General features: G+C 42.1%; 1 protein-coding gene across 1 annotated transcript in view; it reads left to right on the forward strand.

The window, feature by feature from the left end:
- Positions 1-5,516: 5,516 nt before the first annotated feature.
- ptprua (protein tyrosine phosphatase receptor type Ua) overlaps positions 5,517-21,318 on the forward strand; it is a 211,090-nt gene continuing 195,288 nt past the window's right edge. The window contains 1 exon segment of the mRNA XM_020606414.1: positions 5,517-5,821. Coding sequence (XP_020462070.1) covers positions 5,752-5,821 — 70 coding nt within the window. The 5' untranslated portion in view covers positions 5,517-5,751.

A 21,318-nucleotide genomic window follows, 5' to 3' on the forward strand; every position in this document is an offset into this window, starting at 1 on the left:
AAAGACATGCAGCTTAGACTGATTGGTGAATCTGAATTGCCCGTAGGAATGAGTGTGTGGTTGTTTGTCTACATGCCAGCCCTGTGGTAGACTGGCGACCTGTCCAGGGTGGACCCCACCTCTCACCCAGTGTCAGCTGGGATTGGCTGCAGCCCCCTGTGACCCTATTTAGGATAAGTGGTATAGATAATGGATGGATGAATGAATGAGAGAGGTGAGCAGGAGGGGGGAAAGCATCAGGTAACTGGAGTGACAGGAGGACAGGTTTCTGGAGGCAGGGTCTGAAATAACAGCAGAGTTAGTAAACAGAAATGAATGGAGCATGAATCAAACTTGAAGGTGAATGTTTCTTCCCCTCATCATTACTAGAGAACAGATATTATACCGTTTAAAAAGACTGTGACTGTTCAAATACTGCTGGCACAGCGACTGCAGGTAACTCTAAGCTTGACTTTCCCGCATTCCGACAATGCCAGGCATTTGCATTCCTTTAATCCCCCCACCCACCCACATGACTCCATGAAAACAGGTGCATGCACAACTGTGCTGAATGCCTTATGCTTGCATAATTGAAGCTATCATTTCTCATTGCACAGTATAATAGCTATGAAAAACCAGCCACCAAAACATTTAAATGCACAAGAACGGTACAGTATATAAAGTTTTCAGTGCCAGTTCAGGTATTTCAAGAGAAAATCTACATAAAAAAATCCCTGTGGTGTAGAGAAAAACAAAATCCAGTGTGGTTGTTTTACCATATGGCTGATTATATCGAGGCCACCATGACAAACTGACTGTATTTATACTTAAATACCAGCAGATCTGATTTATGCAAGACGATTCATCAGTAATGAGGGAAAACAGAAGCAAGCTGCAGAAAGTGCCACTGCAGCAGATAGACATCCGCTTGCTTGAGCGCTTCCTCTGCAACCCTTTATTTACCTTTACACTCATGTTTAATTCCAATGTAACAGCTGATGTGACACATGCACCAAGATGACTGCAGCAGCTTCCTTCTGTTAGGTTGACCTCAGCTGTGTGCTTTCATGGGACAAGACAAACCCTGAGCACAATCTCTGTCGTACACCAGTCTGTGATATACTGCAGGGTATAATCACTACATTTTAGAGTAACACTGAAATAATAACAAAAGTGAAATTACAATCAGCTAAGTTTCATTTTGGCTTTGGTGTTTGTTTTGATTTATTCTTGGAATCACAAAACAGACTATTTTTTAATAAAGTTTCCAGCCGCAGCAGTACAATACATTAGTTTTGTCCTGCGGATGAAATTTTTTGGTAAGAGCTGAAAATGCTGGTGCAGTATCTGGGTGGACAATAGTACTTATTTCATTTTTGGTTTTCATTATTTGAATCATTAACTGGGTATTAGTAAGTGCTGAAGTCAAGGGTTGCTGGGTGCTACGTGTTTTTAACATCCTGTAATTTCCAGTCACCAAAATGGACCCATTGAAGAGAGAAGCTAAGAGTTGGGGTGTGTTCAATCATGTTGGAGGGGAAAGGGGTTAGAAGCTATTTTCAGTGGCCACCAACAGTCATAGAATGGAGCACGTTATGGTGATTAATCAAGATATGGGGATATTGGCAACTAGCTTCCTTTTCAAGTGAAAGCTTAGCCAGCTAGCTAGTTCTCTCAAATGTCAAATGTTTCAAAGAAAGACAGTTTAAATAGCTAATTGCTAATGACTAGGAACTAGTGTTATGTGAACTTGCTGGAAAAGGAGAGAAACAATCAGCATTCAGTGCATAATGTTCACCAGTCAACCGTGGGCAATGTCAACTCAGAGTCTTGAATCTTAGAAGATTCCACAAATGTATCCTTAAATAGTTTTATCCTCCATTTGAAAATGTAAAAGAATTCATCCTAATCACTTATATTTCGTTGTACAGAAAAAGTGATGAGGATTCAAATTTCAGGTCAGCTTTAAAGCAACATAAATTACGAGCTAGTAAGTAGATTCAGACTGCTATAACCACAAAAAATAAGGTATTTTAATCATGGAAATAGTTTAATTTGACGCCTCCCTGAGGATGTGATTGATTGTTTTTACTGGTGTGTACTTGCTTGATGAGGATCATCAGCTGGAGCTCTGAGCTTACAGTATGCAGTACCTTTATAGTTTTCAGCTATATTACTGGTGACACAGTTGACAAGAAATACAGCAGAATTAATATGAGCAAATTAACTGGTTACACAGTATAACTCAATATAGAACTTTATGGGTAAGCTGTCAACGTAAGCACATAAGACACTATTAGATTTGAAGAGTATGTGGACCAATATATCAGCCTCTTCCAACAGTTTAAAAATGGTCGCTGAATTATTACAGCCTAGCAAATGAAACAAGCTCACAATATGCCCCCCACTACCATCCTGCATGAAATAAATATCTCCCAGACACAAGTTAAAAGCCTTAAGGCTACAAAATCAATATTTCATAGGCAGGAGGTGATAAAGAGTCTTGAGGCAGCTCTTCCTGTCTTTGAAGCAGCCAATAGTTCAGTAGTGAACAGCAGGATGGGTCGGTGGCATCGGATTTGGGCCATTGCACAAATTTAACAGGTATATGAAAGACTTGGCAGCACTTCACCCTGCAGTGAGTTGAGAATTTGGAAAATAAAAAGCCTGGGTGACCATCACAGGGTGTATGTGAAGCTATAGATCCAGCAAATCCCGACGTGTGGCCCTGTCACTTTGTAATGACCCTCCAGAGGTCTGAAGTCCAGGGAATCAAATTGATTTATATTTTGTCTGCAATTCTTCCTTTGCCCGTGTACTGAAACATCCATCCCAATAAAGCATTGACATGACTTGAACCCAATGCTGCTTCCAATGTAACAAATGCCTCAGGCCCCAAAAGTTCCAGCTTCTTTGTGTGATCAATTTTTTTGCCAGTTTGGTAAATTTGTTAGTGCATACAGTATACACAACTAAACCAAAGCAGCAACAGAAATTATAATGGCCTAAAGAAAGCACTTTTGAACTTGCAGAGGAAACCTCTCTCCAAAATTGTTAGTTATTATTCCACTTGATATCATTTATGCAATCCTCTGTGATTTTTGGTTTGTAGAAATAGTAGTGAAGTAATATTCTGATCCCGCAAAGCAAGGGTTGTGTGCAAGGCTTGGAAACCAAGTGCCCAGAGGCCCACGATCCACAGAAGTGTCCAAAGGCTATCGGTTCACCACCTGACACTTAGTGTAGGTTAATTTAACTGGTTCAATTCAATTGTATGTGTATAGTGCCAGTTCACAATAGCACTCATCTCAGGGCACTTTACATAGTAAGGTCTATACCTTACAGTAGTATAGGGAAAACCCAACAAATCCCCCTGGAGCAGCACTTGGTGACAGTGGAGAAGAAGAAACCTCCGACAGACCCCATCTATTGGCGGGTGGCTTTCTGCCTCGACCGGTTGGGGTGAGTGGATAGAGGAGAGAGAAAAGAAAGGAAAAGCAACAAGACACAAGAAGAGAGAGGAGACACACAGTTAATGACATGTAATGGTGGCATATAAAATGGAGAGGGAAGGAGAGGAGAGCTCTACATAGATACATACAAAGTCCGCCCTGTTGACTAGAAACAACTGGTATAGTTAAATATACTCAGCGGCAACCTGCCCCCCTGTTTGCTTGCAGTTACCAAGATGGCTGTCAGTCTTATCCCTGTTCAGCCACATTAGTTGTTATGATGCCATGAAATATCGGAAGACATTTCACAACATACTAAGTACCTTTCTGCCCTCCCTCACTGTCCTACTAGGATTATATTGAAAACAACAACATTACATTAAGCTAACAATCAGCTTTATCACAAAGGAAAGTCTTAAGTCTACTCTTAAAGGTAGAGAGGGTGTCCGCCTCCTGAACTGAGACTGGGAGTTGGTTCCATAGGAGAGGAGCTTGATAGCTAAAGGCTCTGCCTCCCATTCTACTTCTGTGGACTCTAGGAACCACAAGTAAACCTGCACTCTGAGAGCAAAGTGCTCTGTTAGGATGATAAGGCTCTACGAGGTCTTTAAGATACGATGGAGCCTTGTCATTAAGGGCTTTGTATGTTAGGAGAAGGATTTTAAATTCTATTCTGGATTTTACAGGGAGCCAGTGGAGAGAAGCTAATATGGGAGAGATATGATCTCTCTTGTTAGTTCCTGTCAGTACTCTGGCTGCAGCATTTTGGATTAACTGGAGGCTTTAATGATAGTATATGAACTAAAGCATCATATAGATTAAAATGATGGGTGTCTTCATGCAACACCTTTAGTATTATCTAATCTGGAGTTAAATTGTCATGTTAAGGCCTTTGTAAGTGTTAGTTTATCTTATGCTTATGTAATGTATTTTATTGAATTAATTTCTGTGCTATATATTTACAATATATACACACTGCACAGAGAATAAGGAGAAGCTGGTGGTTGATAAGGGCCACCTGGACATTTTTGCCCAGGGGCAGAATGTCCCTAAGAATGAATAAAAACCCCTTAAAACATTTTGGGATCCCATGTGGGTCCTGAACCCTTTGTTGGAAACCACTGATTTGCATGGTGTAGTTTCATAAATGTTTGTTTTTAGTCAAATTACCCTTTGTTAGTACATACCCATTTCTGGGGCTTCAGGGAATAACATAAATTTGTCATGTGTTGCTGCCACAGAGGACACTCTGTCCCTGAAGGGCAATGAAAGGATATGGTTTGTACATGAAACAGAGTGGGAGAAATGAGGGGTCGTTGTTGGGAAGGGTGGTGGAAGTACTGTTTGGTTCACCCCTGTTCCTTGTTCTTGACATTTTGTTTCCTTTTGCTTGTGCATGTTAATAGAAAACAAGAAATCTGATCTTAAGCCTGAAATTGAGTTCAGCTTAAATGAAATCCCAACAATAAGCAGAGATCAATGCTAAATGATAAACAGAAATATAATTTAAAATGTTACTTCTGAGTATCTCTAAAACATTAAAACAAGGCGATACCTACATAAATATTAATTAAAGCACAAAGGTCAGGGTCAGCGGCACAGAAGACTGCTGGACAAAGAGTCCCAGTGGCCCAGCTTTGCTGCAGGCGTTTCATTTGTGGCTAGAGTCCAAGCTTCCGTTTTATCCCATTGCCACCCTGCTGTCACAATCCAGTATGTTAAAAACTGGAAAGAGACAGAGAGGACAGCTACTCCTGTACCCTATTAATAAAAAAATCAATTGCCATCAAGCATGGACACTGATTTGGCAGCCTTTGGCAAGGCGTTATTCAGTGAGTCAGGATTTAATCTAGTGTTTTTTAGCATAATAATGGAGAGCAACGGCTTAGCAGAAATTTGTCTGTTTGGATGCCAGAAATGCACTTAAAGGGAACACTGAGGAAAATGTTCCCTCGGATATGACCCTGCGATGACCTGTGTCCATGTCTAATAATTCACTGATGCATTTTGCCTCTAGAACGTGCAAATATATGCACAGGTTTGATGACGATTGGGTGTTTGATTCACCTCCTGGCCACGTTGACTGTAACAAAGTAGTGGAGCCGTTACAGGAAAAGGGAGCTCTTTTTAAACGCTTTTGCTCGGGATCAGATGCTCCCTGTGCGGGCAGCGGAGCTGAAGGAGCAGGCAAGCAGCGATTCGGCGATGAGTGGAGCTGTGTGCGCAACTTCTCACCAGTCACCCTGCTGCTACTGCTGGAGTTTTCTTTAGGATCCTCTTCTTGTGACACAACGAGCTGGACTTTACTTCTTCTGCCAACATGTATTCAGCAGCACTGCTGCTGATGCTGGCCGTCAGGATCTGCGCGGACAGCATGGAAGGACCAACAGGTAAAAGAAGGGAGAGGAAATGTTTGGCACTTTGGATTTGGCGAGGTGCACTGTGCGCACCTGTAAATCTGTTCACTACCAGAACTGCTGTTTTAAAGTTGATTGTCGGGGTCTAAAGTCGCTCTTTACGCACAGTCTAGACAGTTGCCAAAGTCAATATTGCGTTTTTCTCCTTCTGCGGTTTTCTGACTTATGAAGTTGACAGTGTGTGTTCAGCTGCGAACCCTGGATATAGTCAGAGGTGCGACCTTTATCATTTGTGCCTGCAGGACAGTGAAACGCTAATATTCCAGCAGCCATGACATGAGGAATACTGGTATCCTCAGTGTAATAGCGTCATTTCATTACACGACTCAGCGGTATTTGGTGACTAAACACATTTCGTTTCAAGATCACGTGCGCAAAGTAAAAAAAAAAGTCAGGCTTTCAGAAATGAAAGTGAACTGTGAATGCTGAACACCGTCTGTCCCCCCCACTCTTCCTTTACTGTCTCTCCATGTCTGTCAAGTGTATTCAGCATCATGACGTCTGCTGTCATGTTTTCATTGTTCAGACTTCAGTAGGTGGCAACACCGTTTTCTGCGCCAGTGTGTCCTCCCAGAAGAAACATGTCAATTACATCCCAGTGACTACGTTATCCTTCGTGTGATGTGTGTGCAACGGGCTGCTGATTTGCCAGCATGTTAATAGTACTGATGGAACATTCTGCATGTGTATGTTGCTGTTGCAGGGGATCGTTTGGTTGACTGATTCCTTTTGCGGCAGAGTCATTTAGGAAGACAGTTTAGGCTGAACAAATCAAGGGGAGTGTGTTTTCTGCTTCCATGGAGCAACACAGTGGAGATGTATTAGTAACCTGAGTGTTGTGCCCCCAATAACAGCTGATCCAGTTGTCTGTGTGTATCAGTCAAAGTTTGATAGACAAACGCAGACAGTTTAAAAGTGTTCTCAGAGACGAAAACTGAGATTTTAAGCCATAATACCCGGAGTCCTCTGAGTCCTCCAGAGATAAGGAGTCAAATCCTCTTCCCTTTGCTGTTGCAAGTTCAACATTTGAATGGCTGAAAGTGTTTTTGAGGATTTCTAAAGGCCTCTGAACTTCGTCTTTTGAGAAACGTTATGGAATACAGTTGGAAAAAGATCCCTTTGGTCACACCCTGTCAAGTTTGTCTCAAGTAAAAGTGCCAGTTGGTTTATTTCAAGAATGCTTTGTAACTCATATGAGCTATGATATAAATACTCCGAGTATCAGTTACACAGCTACAAAAGGCAGTTGCTGAACAGACGTGCACTGAGCCACTCCTTGCTCTCCAGGATCAAGTTGGTTCTGTAGGCAAGATTGAATGGAACAAGCCAACTGTCTTAAGAGCTTACACAGAACAACACAGTTGGCATTCATCCAGTTTATTTGTTGGAAATAATCTCATTTGTGAAGAACTAATACTGGTGGAAAATCACTTCCCCACAGACAAAGCAGATCCTAACTGCTTGTCTTATGCTGTGTATTGAACCTCAGAGTTTTTTTTTGGCACTGACTGAAATGTGTTTTAGAAATGAAAGCAAAGAAAAAATTGGCATCAGTTGTGTGGTCAGATTTATAATCTTGTTTACTTATTCTTGGATCAAATGTTTTCTGATATCAATCCAAATGTGGCCGGTTTTGGACTATACTGTATATTCACAGAGTTTTTGTGTAGTTGTCATCAAAGTGAGGTATCATGTTATCAGGCTGTAAATGACGATGATATTTGCTATTATCAAATCCTGATGCTTTACTGTTATTGTCATGATTTTGGTTAATCAATCTGTGATGTAATGTAGAATATATCAGAAAACAATGAAAAATGCACATCATAATTTCCCAAAGCCCAAGGTGATGTCTTCATTTGTCTTGTTTTGTCTGAGCAACAGTCTCGAACCCCAAGACATTCAGTTCACTATTGCAGAAGACCAAGGAAACCAGAGCAGCCCGAACTGGCAGTTCACATTTCACCACACCCACATCAGCTCTTTAGTCTCTCCTGTTACAAGTATGATACCTTTGGTACTAATACCCAATTTATTTTCCTTAGTTTGGAGAATCTACACTTGTTTTAACTTGTTTTAAAATGAACCTCAACAGTACCTTAGTTTAATCTTTATAGCTGCCTTTAAAAAACTGTTTTAGTTGTTATGACATATGTTAGAAATAAAGAGCTCTACCTGTTGAAACAGTCTAATTTTAGAAGTAAAGAGCTCTACCTGTTTAAAACTATTGTTAGAAATAAAGAGCTCTACCTGTTTAAAACTATTGTTAGAAATAAAGAGCTCTACCTGTTTAAAACTGCCTCTATGTAAAATAGTCTGTTAGAAAATCTAAAGAATATGTGGTATAATATAAGAAATAGGTTAATGAGTGTAACCCACATTAGTTTTGCTGCAGAAAGTTGCATCATTTGATGAACGTCAGTTGGTGCCCATATCTAATGCTGAACGTATCGTACAAACAGAAGAAGTAGGCAAGGGACAGTGGCCAGGTTGTGGTGGTCTGTGGAACTTCTTATATTTTTGAAAGCTTTTTTTTTTGGCATTTTATTAGACAGATTTAATAGACCGTTTACAGGAAATGACCAAGCAGACAGACGAGGGATGCTGCAGTTTGTGGTGGGTGCCACAACCGTTGGGCCACCAGTGCACCACAAAATGCAGTTTGATGTCGTGGCAGGATCTATGAGAACTGAAGTTAAAATGTTTGCCTTATGTTGCCAACATGTTGTGCTGTGCAGCTTGACAAAAACCATGAGAACATGCCACCCCATCCTTGCTTTCTCTTTCTACCCTATTCAAGCAGTTGACTATCTGTGTCTGTCTGAGGTCTCTTAATTCAGCTCTATAGTTTCACCAACAGAATGCATGATTGCTGAGGTCAAGCCCAGTGTGATGTTTAAGTGCACCCAGCCCCCTGTTAGTGACTGCTCCAAGCAGTCAGAGCGAGAAGGCAATTTAATCTTGAAGTGAAACCATGAAAGCAAATCCCTGACATGCAGCTCCAAACACTCTGAAATTGTAGGTTGGAAGGAGGCTGGCCTGAGAAGACCACACCGAAATGGGCACTGACACAAGAAGGTGGGTTTTCGTGGGCTGCTGGGAGGACACAGAGAAGCTTCTTGGTGTGTAGTGGTGTGGATCTGGCTCAGTGTTAATCCAACGGAAAATAGCCCAACACACATAAGCTCCTCTGGGGCAAATGTGGAGGCTGTAAAAGGAGAAAATGGAGCGTATGCTTATACAAAAGGCAGTGCTGAAATGTGGTTGTTCTGGAGGAATGAACATAAGATTCTTTAATAGAACAATAGTGAAATGTGTAATGGCTACACATTGTTCATGAAAATGAGTACACTGTAATTATTTTAATGACAGTAAGTTGGCAAAGGGACGTGGCTTGTTTCAACACCCATTGTACAAATGAATAAAAATCACAAGATCTATCAATATAGTTCCAAGTCTTCAGAGCCGGAAGACTGCATTTCTGAAGCAACAGACTAAACACTTCAGCTTTGCTTGTGTGGCTGAAGAAAAATGAACACAATTAAGCTTGAAATGGATAAAAATGACCAATTTAAAATGATAAAGTACAGTCCACATTTCATCCCTCTTCCTCTTGATACAGCATTAAATGGACTGCATTTTACAAACAGTTTACATGACCCTTTTTCTCTTCAGTTTAAATGGACTATTAAATGGTCAAACATCAAATGTACGGACACATTCAATCAGCCAAAGCAGTCCTGGCGTATGGAGCTGGAGAGAGAAGCAGCCCAGCTGTGGCGCCAGTCAATAAGGCATTGCCTCCCCTATATAATCCAGCACTTTGATGGCTTTTGAGAAATTTTAATTGCCTCTGCTGTTAGTTGCCAGTCATTCTGTTCATCTCCGAGAGTTTTATTGGCAGTGTGGCTAAAGGTGTTTGACAGAACAAAAATTTTACTTTGAATCATCACAGTGGAAGGCTTCATGGGTTGGAAGATTTCAGGCCTGTGAATAGCTGAGAGGCTTGGCGACCTTTTAGTGCCTTTTTATACCACTAGCATGATTAATTCCATTAATTTGAAAGTGATTTCTTCCCCCTGCCATCGAGGGAGGAGCAGGGCTGCTGTTGTACTACTGAAGTCAATTTTCTCCATGGGAGTAGAGTTGAAATGCAGTGTCACCTCCAAAAGACTTTATCAGGCCTGTGTAGGCTGAATTCAGCACCTTCTGCGTTATTTGTCCTTACTTCTATTCTACTTTAGCAGTCATCAGTTGTCAGCATCGCCGGACAGTATTCCATTATGTGTTATGGTAATGCGAATAGATGAAATATTTCAAGCAACATGTCCAGCACAGGTTGTCAGATGTATTGTATTAGGTTGTTTTTTGGACAGAGTTGTTCTGCTGGCCTGTCTCTGAAGGAGAGATGCACTGATTGCAGTTTTCTCGACTGATTTCTAATTATTTTCTAAGTCTGACCTGCAGATTCCGATTTTCTTTTTTTCTAAGAAGTGCAACTGACAGCATGCACAAATATTTTTGTAAGTGAAAAATTAAATGGTAATAAAATAAAACATTTTAGTAGGCCTGCAGGGCAAACATTTTCTTATATACTTTTACAAACCTCCAACTTAAAATGAAGTGCAGTGTTTGTAGTTATCTAAACCAGAAACATAAGAAATCGGTTGCATTGAACACGGTTTATTTTAATGTATGTGTCATTTTTAACTTTTCTTTGTTTTACCACAGGTTGGATACACTGTTTTTAAACATGCATTTAATGTGTAGTTAGAGCAGTAATTTGATCATTGTGTACTGTGGAGTTTTCCCTTCTGTAAGGTGTTTCTGTAGGCTCCTTTGTGCACTTTTTGTACATGAAGAACTTCCAATGCATGAGTGACCACAAACCCGGTATAGACAATGTGAAGATAAGTCACACAGTGTTGAACTGTGGTAATTCAGAATGGGCAACCTTAGCTGACTGTAGCTACCTTGTAAGGGACCTAGAGATCCTATCAATGAGATCGACAGACAAAAAAATGACTGCACCCTGATCTCAGCTCTCGGTTCGGGAGCTAACACAAACACTGCAGATGAATCAGTTTCTGTCTGCGCTCAAACTGAACACTAAACTCGACGTTTGGACAAAGTTAAAGCACTGTTACTGTATGTAGTTGTATGGGATAGTATTTATTTTTTAAAACTGACATAGCTCTATCTAAGATCGATGGATGTATTGTGCATCTCTATGGTGGATAATGAGCGTAATGCTCCCAAAATGTTGTATTTATCCAAAATTCAAAACGCTGCCAACTTCACGCTCCCCATCAGTGTGAAATGCACGCAAGATGCCGCGTGCTGCACGTGCTACATTTTTGGTCTGTGCCACTGCGTGCACAACGTGGACCATTGTGCGTGTAAATATGACTGGCACAGACGTGATTGGCTAGTCACCAATATTAGCTGATCAGGCTAAAACTGGCCAATTCTGATCTCTGCAACCGGTTGGGGTGAGTGGATAGAGGAGAGAGAAGAGAAGAGAAAAGCAACAAGACAACAAACACAACAAATAATCACACACTGGGCAGGTTGATGTGGCCGGTGGCTGCTCATCAGAAAAGTAGAGTTCCAGGGAGAGAGAGAGAGGAGACACACTACGGGAGTGAGGAGACACAGTTAGTAACATGTAATGGTGGCATATAAAAATAAAATGGAGAGGAGAGGAGCTCTGCATCATGGGGCCCCTCAGCAGTCTAGGCCTATAGCAGCTTAACTAAAGGAAGGCTCAGGGTCACCTGATCCAGCCCTAACTATAAGCTTTATCAAAAAGGAAAGTCTTAAGGCTAATCTTAAAGGTAGAGAGGGTGTCCGCCTCCCGAACTGAGACTGGGAGTTGGTTCCATAGGAGAGGAGCTTGATAGCTAAAGGCTCTGCCTCCCATTCTACTTCTGTGGACTCTAGGAACCACAAGTAAACCTGCACTCTGAGAGCGAAGTGCTCTGTTAGGATGATAAGGCTCTACGAGGTCTTTAAGATAAAATGGAGCCTTGTCATTAAGGGCTTTGTATGTTAGGAGAAGGATTTTATATTCTATTCTGAATTTTACAGGGAGCCAGTGGAGAGAAGCTAATATGGGAGAAATATGATCTCTCTTGCTAGTTCCTGTCAGTACTCTGGATGCAGTCCTGGACATTTATGAAATTAATCTGCCAGTGCTGCTGCTACTTGCACAGGCCTGTCACCACTATGCATTGTTAATGGAGCTGGCAGCACTGCTGGAGTGCCTTGGTCTGAACCCATAAGGTGTCTTTGTGGAGCGAACCGAGACCAGCATCGCCTCCAGGTGTTAGAAATTTCTTGTTTTTTTCCCCTATTGAAAACAAGTCATTATTGAGCAGATGGAGAAGTGCCAGCAGGCACCACACTGCCTGTCAGGCTGAAACATGTTTAGACAATAAAGTTAATTTGCTCAGTTTTAGACATCCCCACGTGTTGGTGAATGCCTTTGCTGGAATTCAGTTAGATTACTTTAAAGGAAATTGCTGGGTTTGTGATTGCCGTTGCTCATTCCTCTCGCAGTGGCTCCTTTCATTTCTTTCACAGCTCTCAGTTTTCTTTCAGCAAGTTAAAATATGATCTGGTGAATGAAACTGTTTATGGCAAACATCAAATAGCTGAGATGCATATATAGACATGGCATGTGCTAATGATGTTCCAGTGGTATTTTACATTTAATTTGTGTAAATGTATACAGTATTTTGAGTTTTCCAGTATTAGGTGTTACACACCTTTCAGCTCACAAGATTGCAGGACATATTAACATAATATGCTGCTACAGATTAGAAGTAAAATAAAGATGCTTCATCATCTGTGGTTCAATGGGTAGAGCAGTCGACTCCCAACCAGAGAGTCGGAAGTTTGAATCTCGTTGCCTGCAGACCACATGTCAAAGTGTCCTTGGGCAAGACACTGAACCCCCAAGTTGCCACCGATGGTTAGAGCCATCGGTTGAGTTGGCGCCGCAGATGGCTGCCTCTGTTTTGTACCGGAAACAAATTCCTTGTGTGTAACATACTTGGCCAAATAAAGTTGATTATCCTTATCATCCTAAAATATTAACCTCTAGGGCACATAAAAGTATTAATAATTATTTTGATGCTTTGTGTGTACTTCTAAACACAACTCCAACAACTTAAATGGAGGTTGTATTGTAGGCGCAGAAATAAAAAAAAGCTGACAGGACAAATCAAAATGCAAACCAGTTGCTAACACAGGCACTAAAGGTTGTGTGACTTGGACAATTCAGGTGATGTCATGCCATTTAATGGCCTGGTATCACTAGTTATTGGGACCATACTTATGACTCAGTGGGGCCCTACTCCACCTAGTAGAAGGCCCAGTAGATACTCGTTTGATACATGCTGTAATGACGGGCCCTCTAGCAATGATAGCAATAAAGAATGAGCAACAGAGGAAGTTAGGTCCCTGTTAGGAGGAAGCTGGGATGACTGGATGTTCACACAGGAGGCTGGAGTTCAAGTCCAGTGTAAAACCTATGTGTTTTTTTATGATGACTGCACAACGTAACTGCATGTTGATTATTATAGCAACCATGACAAAAGCACTGTAATGTAAAGTACTTATTTTAACTCACAGTCTTTTCCTAGACCTAACCAAATTATGTTTGTGCATAAAGAAGGTATGCTCCATATTTCTTATTGTAACCTTGACCTACTGAACCTGCTCAGTTTGGTAGTAGGTGGATTATGGCCCTGTTAACCAATAAATACAGCCCAGACAACAAGTGATAATGGGCCTTTGAATGGCATGATAACACCCTAATTGGGTATGTACCTTAACTAAACTGTAACTTTAGTACATGTAGCAAGATCATCCAAAGTCCTCAGGCAGCATCAATCAGGAGTAATAACTACATACAAGCTAGGTGAACAAACAGTGAGCCTACCTTAGCTCTGGTAGGCTATATCAATAAATGTGGCGAGCCCTGAAGCTCCAAAGTGACCTGTTCTGCATTTGCTGACATACAGGCTGCAGGGGCAGCTGTGGCTCAGGAGGGAGAGCGGTTGTCTCCTGACTGGAAGATTAGCGATTCCCGGCTTGTCCAGTCCACGTGTTGAAGTGTCCTTAAGCAAGACACTGAACCCCCAGTTGCTCCTGGTGATGACACCGAATGTGTGAGTGCTTGTGAATGTGAATGTCCAAATGGTGGGAAAGCACTCTGAGTGTGCTGTAAAGCATGGAAAAAGCGCTACACAGGTGTAAGACCGTTTGCCATGTAGGCCACAGTACAAAAAGCGCAGAAGGCAGCAGGTCTGTATGAGAGCTGGTAGGGAGAAATTTGATTCAGTCAGTTACCACCTGCAATGCTTAAAGCAAGATGCCTTGTCACACAGTACTCAAGTGAGCGTTTACAGTGTTTAAGGTTGTAATGCTTTCATTTAAATGGCTGGCAGTTACTGTGGTACATATGAAAGTCAAGCAGCAGGAGAAGGTGAAAGCTTTTATCAGTGTCAAACTTATGGTGTGGGCATACAGCTGTTTCCTGGAGACAGCACTTACCAATGTGAACTTGATCTAGGTTATATAGAATTCCTAAAAATATCTGTAGCACAGCTGAAATCTCTGGCACAACTTCACCCACTGCCGAGGTGCACAAGCAAGGGACAAACTAAAAAATAAAAAGTCTGGCAACACTTGTGGTGTTTTTGAGCAACTTTAATGTAAAGACCAACACTTTTTGGCGTGGAGCCTTTGTCAGGCTCTCAGAACCTGGCAATGGCCCGTTCTTGTTTTTGAAAAATATCTGTAGAAAAGATTAGTTTGTTTTGGGGAAGTCAATGATTAATTGCTGTTAATAACTTACTAAAAAGTAGTGTTGGGAAAATGTGTTCATTTTTGTGATAAATGTGAATGATTAACGGTACTATGCAGCATCTGTTTCTACGTTTTACTTCCTGTGGCTAAGGCATGCCCACCCTAATTATGGACAAGAAAAAAGCCAGATGGCTCGTTGGAAAAAACAAAAGTAGTGTGCACGTTTTGCAAAGCCAAATTTAATTATCACTGAAGTACTTCATCTTTTGATGTATCACCTGAGAGCAAAACATCCAGGTGCTACTCCTGAGACGTCAGGAACGCCCCGCGTTACTTTACTAGTGTGGTACTCGACTTGGGTTGTTATCTAAACAAGCAAATGATAAGGTAATAGAGGCTTTAGCTAACTGGATGGCTAAAATAACCATAGGTCACAAGTGAAGTTTAAGTTAAAATGACACTATCAAACAAATATTATTTGAAATAGACTTCTTTTGCATTTATTCTACACTAATGTGGTATTCAAAGTGGAATGGCTAGGAGTTCACATTTGCACAATTAATCACAGTATAATGATACATTTTTAATCAATTCACAGCTCTAAATAAAAAAAAAAGTAAATAAAATTGTTACGGCTAGCTGTCAGGACCGGGAACAGAGGACCCAGTAAGTGCAGTACTCGGACACAGACCTCAGAGACAAAAAGGATTTTTAATCAGGGAGGGTAACAGAAGGTGTAAAGAGTAGTGTGAACGTTACGGCCGGTACGGGTGACTGGGAGCTGTGTTGACTGGACCACTTGGTGAGCAACCCGGGGTGCAGTGAGCAGAGACAGCCACTGGATCTGAAGAACGATGCTGTGCAGGGAGGCAGGAGGTGGTGAGATGACCGCAGGCCGGTGCGTGGGTCCGCTGGTGGGGGAAGCGATGGCTCACAGCTACAGAGATTGCAGCCCAGTTCAACGCCAGCGTGGAAGGGGTGTCTGGGAAGCTGAATCGCCTTGGATGGCTCGTACCGTCCCACAGGATAATCCTTAAAAAAAAATCTCAGTTTGCGAAGAGACAGCAGGGTGCAAAAAAAACCACCAAACATAACCCAAGCTTCCTTGAACAAAAGCTCATTCAAAAACGGCTCAAGGAGAGTTCTACTGGTACAAAGCAAAAATCTGTTTGTACAGCGATTCAGAGTTCAGTTCAGATCAGTACTGTTCAAATAAATGCAAAAAACACAGGGATCATCAAGACACAAAAACAAGGAAACACAGATTAGTCAGATTGGACTGCTTACTGATGATAGCAGGACGTCAAGAGATCATCTGGCGATGAGGACACACCAACGCTCACCTTAAGTACTGCATCAAAATGTGCAGTGTTGACTGTCAGAAAAGGGGGCGACTGTGGTTCAGTGGGTAGAGTAGTCGTCTCCCAACCGGAGGATAGGAGGTTCAAATCTCGATGCCTGCAGGCCACGTGTCCTTGGGCAAGACACTGAACCCCCAAGTTGCCCCCGATGGTTAGAGCCATCGGTTGAGTTGGTGCCACAGATGGCTGCCTCGATTCTGTACCGGAAACAAATTCCTTGTGTGTAACATACTTGGCCAAATAAAGGTGATTATCCTTAAAAGCAGTACCTGGATACAACACCAGGTGGTGCCTCTTGCTGTTTAATGACATGGAGTTACATATGTTTGATGGTGGGTGTGTCCAACAGTTTTTTTGCAGTTTTTTGGCATCAGCATTGGGGCATATTGGGCACAGTCATGCTCACCATGGAAGAAAGACTGAATACATTATTAGTGGGAGGAATGCACTGGTGTTGGCCCACCTGCTGGAACCCCTGCAGTTTGCCTACCAGGCAAACAGGTCAGTGTATGATGCAGTCAACATGGCACTGCATTACATCCTGCAACGTCTTGACTCCCCAGGGACCTATGCACCTCAGGGGACCCCACTGTTAAACTCCTGAAGCTCGCAGATGACACAGTGGTCATCGGTCTCATCTGTTACAGGGTCGAGTCGGCGTATAGACAACAACCTAGAGCTGAACACACTCAGAACAGTGGAGATGACAGTGGACTTTAGGAAGAGCCCCTCACCCCACTCCTTACCATACTGCAGCACTGTATCAGCAGTAAAGTCCTACAAGTTCCTGGGCTCCACTATCTCCCAGGACCTGAAGTGGACGTCCAACATCAGGACCATCACCAAGAAGGCACAGCAGAGGATGTACTTCCTGTGCCAGCTCAGGAAGTTCGACCTGCCCCAGGAGCTGCTGATACAGTTCTACAGAGGAATCATGGAGTCTGTTCTCTGCACCTCCATCACTGTCTGGTTTGGCTCAGCAATCAAACAGGACAAGTACAGACTTCAGTGGACAGTGAGGACTGCAGAAAAGGTCATTGGTGTGACCCTGCCCTCCATGGAGGACCTGTACACCTCACGGGTCAAAAGGAGGGCGGAGAGGATCACTGCAGACCCCTCACACCCTGGACACAATCTGTTTGAACTCCTCCCCTCTGGACGGTGTTACAGGTCACTGTGCACCAAGACAACCAGGCACAGGGACAGTTTCTTCATCCAGGCCGTCACTCTGATGAACACTTAACTATGAATGAAGCAACAGGACTTGGCATCCACCGCAGTGGTTGTAGATAGTACTGCTACATTCAGCATTCTATTAGCTCTAAATGTGTACAGTATATATATGTATATAATGTCTATGAATACTACCTCTTCTTCTCCCGTGCTTCCCCTACCTTTGATTGCACTATTCTATTGTCTGTCTGTTGCCTAAAACACACTGAGAGCTCCTGTGCTGGAGACGAGTTCCTATGCTCAACATACTTGGTGATTAAAGCTGATTCTGATTATGAATCAGGCGGGGTGTTAGTAGTGGCCAATTGAATCAGCTCCTCACCACCCCTTGTAAAAGCACTGCAGGAAACCTGCCATGCACCTGTGGTTAAAGGTGGTCTGAGCAGGTTTTACTGCAAATGCAGTTTTGGGTCACCAAAATTTTACTTCGCTATTGAATCAGCATGAACATGGCCTCAGCTGAAACAGCACCATGTAAAATGAATGAGGACAGTGTTATCGAATGTCACAGAGAAGTGACAAAATAAGTGGTGAAAGCCCCACAACCCTTCAGCTCAGCAGCATGTCCAGGCTTTAGGTTTGATAGTTCATTATTCTAGTTTCTAGCATCAGTGTCAGGCTGTGTGGAATCAGTCTATAAACTCAGCTGCTGTTGCACTGAATGGAGGGGGGAAAAAACGGCACACGTTTTTAAATAAACTTTGGATTTGATAAGGGATTTGAAAGGATTTCAGTTTAATAAGTGAATTTGGAACAGATTCAGATTTGATAACATGCTGTCGGACCCTGTCCTCACTCAGGTGTCATCTTGGCACTGAAATGTGAGAAAATTCAAAATGATGCTTCAGGAGTGGAAAAGCAGGCTCTAGGAAAGTGGGTACACCAGAAAGGTAAATTAGAGCACTTCATCAAAATAAAAGCCCTCAAATGCACTCAGCATTACAGATTGATGAGCGATAACCGTATTTGAGGGAGGATTTTTTTTCTTTCAAGGACAATTTACCCTGTGGTATTGAAATGGTCGCTCTCAGCACACAGACATGGCCAACGTGTTTGGAATGGCAGGTGAGATTAATGACGTCAAATTCCTGTCAGTAGTATCTATGACCTGTGTGCTTGTATAAAGGCTGAGCTGGGTGAGATATGCGGGAGCATGACTGTTCTGCAGTGATGGCTGCCTGTCTATTTAGTCTGCTCTCCATCAGATTTGGCTGCTGCTGCTATTACCTCCCAGATTTGTCACTGCCACTGACAGCCAGCCATGAATAATCTTCATGAATATTCTTTTGTTGCCTGTGCTGCCTAGCCGACGGTGTGTTTACACTGTGTGGCTGAACCAATTGTCCAAAGCTGTTCCGCGGCCAAGAAACCTGAGGTCACGTATGTCATGACTGATGACAGGTTCATGCAAGTGGTGACGCTGGCAGCAGAGAGGAAGCTGTTGCTCGGTTATTGCTGCAGCGTGAGGCACCCAAACAGAAGATTACATAGGTGGGGTCAAAGTTCATCCACATGATGATTTTTGCAGCGGTGCTCTCAGCAAGTGTCACTTCAGATTGAGATGACATCTGGGGCCAAACTGCAGGAATACCATTTCTCTCACTTCCTTCCCTTTCTGCAGCTTCTGGGGGAAATTAATTGCATCATGCCAAAAACTATTTCTTTTAAGCTCTGCTACCTCCTCCTCGAGTCTTTATCTCCTGGAGTTTTTTCTTGGGCTTACATGTTTAGTTCCCCATGGCATTAATGTAGAAGACCACAGTGCTGATACACCCAAGTTAGATTAACTGCCAAAGTCCTCACTCCTTCATATATTCTTCACTTCATTTTTGTAAGATACAGAAAAGAAACAAAATCAGTGATATGAAACAAGACCCGGCGTGTGAAGGTCCCATGGTAGCTGTAGATATATAAACTTAAAAAGTAAGCGTTTAAAGTTATCAGACCTGTGGGCTCCTGAGTGTCCCTGTGGCACACAGGAAATATTAAAAGTTGAAGGGAGACTTGGAAAAAAAAACAGAAACCCATAAAATTATTAAATAAATAATATGGCATGTCCCTCATTGTAGTGAACAAGGGCACTGCAGCAGCGCCTGTTCACCCTTGTCAAGGTTAGCAGTGACCCTCCTGTGCACAGCAGGGGAGGTTATGCAGCATGAGCAGCAACACCTGTGTGTCTGTTATCACAGCAGGAGATCTTCATCACCATCTTCTTTACTTCCTCCTTCTGTCAGTACATTTGAATCGGTGCCAGTTTTTGTGGCTCATTGTTGCCCTTTTATCTAGAATTGTACTTTGTAACGTTAAAGTGTCAGCGCTCCAGAGTGCAGTCGAGAAGTGTAGGGGCAGGATGAGCAAAACTTGACCCTCCATCTGCAACTACGCTAGAGCAGGGCTGGATAGTAATACTGATCTCTCAGTTCAGTTTGATTAGATTCCATTTGATCTGATTCATGATGATTCATCTACCTCAGATGCTACATAAAATGTTTTTCAGAATTTTGGGAAATTTTTAAATTAAATTAAAAATGAAATGGTTTTCCACATTTAACAACAAGTGAGTAACACTGTTGTTTCCTTGAGTATAAATTATATGAGGTTCACATTATAGGCAAAATTGTAAATTCATATGCTTGTTATAATAATGTGGACCAAGGATTTACTTTGTTTGGCAAATGACAGCTATGATAGCTATGAATAAATATATAATGAATAAATAAAATATACAATTAAGATAACATGACATGTATATTTTTAGGTCATCATATGCAATACAGCTGAACATGAATAATAAAAGCCTGCACCACTAACCAGGGTGTCATCATTAGGCACAATTTTAAAAAAATATTGCTAGTCCATCCAGTATATACAGCAGCAGACGGTTAAACTAAATCCAGGCGTCCACTTTAATGAGCAGCGTGAGCGCAAACGGGACAGAAACTGATTCGTCTGTACTGTTTGTGTTAACATCAGCCTGATTATCTGCAGAGAGCTGCTAGCTAGTATTAGCTCCCGACAGGAACACATTGAATAAAGTAGAATCCACATAGTGTTCACCCAGTGTTCTCAGTCTCACATCTCCTAGTCAGAGATACAGTAATATCTCTCCAACAGATCACCATCCAGTCATAACAGTCTGGAAGTCACGGCCCCCATAGATTCATGTCAGTTTACTGAACGTAGCTAATATAGCCAGCTATAATTTACAGTACATATTTTTGACATTTTACACATCATGCAGCCTGAACTGAACCACTAATGATAAGTAACCTGTAGATGCCTAATAGTACCACAGTTATTTTTACTGAGAAAAGGCACAAATGCATAGATTGATCTTGGGATTTCAAGAATCGTTATTGAATCATTTAAATAAAAAAATAAAAAATCCCAATCAGAAGATTGAGATTTTTATCTGGCCCTACTGTTGAGGTGCTCTTGAGCACAAAACCCCCAAACCTTTCTTGTGCAGCTGTGGTGTGGTTGGGAGTTTGTATGCCACATTGTCGGATCACATTGTCCGACTAGGGGCAAAAGAAAATATAAAGTGAGGTGGGGATGAGAATGATCTGATCTAGCCTTTTATCTCCTGATGCAGTAAACACAGGGTGTCTGGTGATTTGATACCAGTGTCCTCTTTTTTATTCAAATATAAAATATGCATACCTCACCTGGAGCACATCAGAATCATTTTGATGTAAGGTAACATTAGGTCAGGGATTTCTATATTGCTGAAATCTGAGTCTCCAGCCTGTCGTGACTTGCTGACTGTAACTGGAACTTTTCAGAATGACATAGCAACGACACTGTGGATCAGTCATGACTCGGCTGATAACCTGATCTGATAACTAAGTATCAGGGCCGATACAGATCATGTATATCAGTGCCTGCCTAAAGGGGGACAATGGTGCACACTTTTAGACAGTCAGTTTGAGAATTTCAGATGCTGATTGACCACAGCCACTCCAGCTCGAGCACCTTTACACTGAGCGGTTCCCATTGAGTTTTTTGCAATTTGCAGCAGAGTGTGTGAAACAAGCTGACTTTTTGTGGACCCTTACT

This window comes from Monopterus albus, unplaced genomic scaffold, assembly GCF_001952655.1.
Source record: "Monopterus albus unplaced genomic scaffold, M_albus_1.0 scaffold77.1, whole genome shotgun sequence".
In the NCBI taxonomy this organism is placed as follows: domain Eukaryota; kingdom Metazoa; phylum Chordata; class Actinopteri; order Synbranchiformes; family Synbranchidae; genus Monopterus; species Monopterus albus.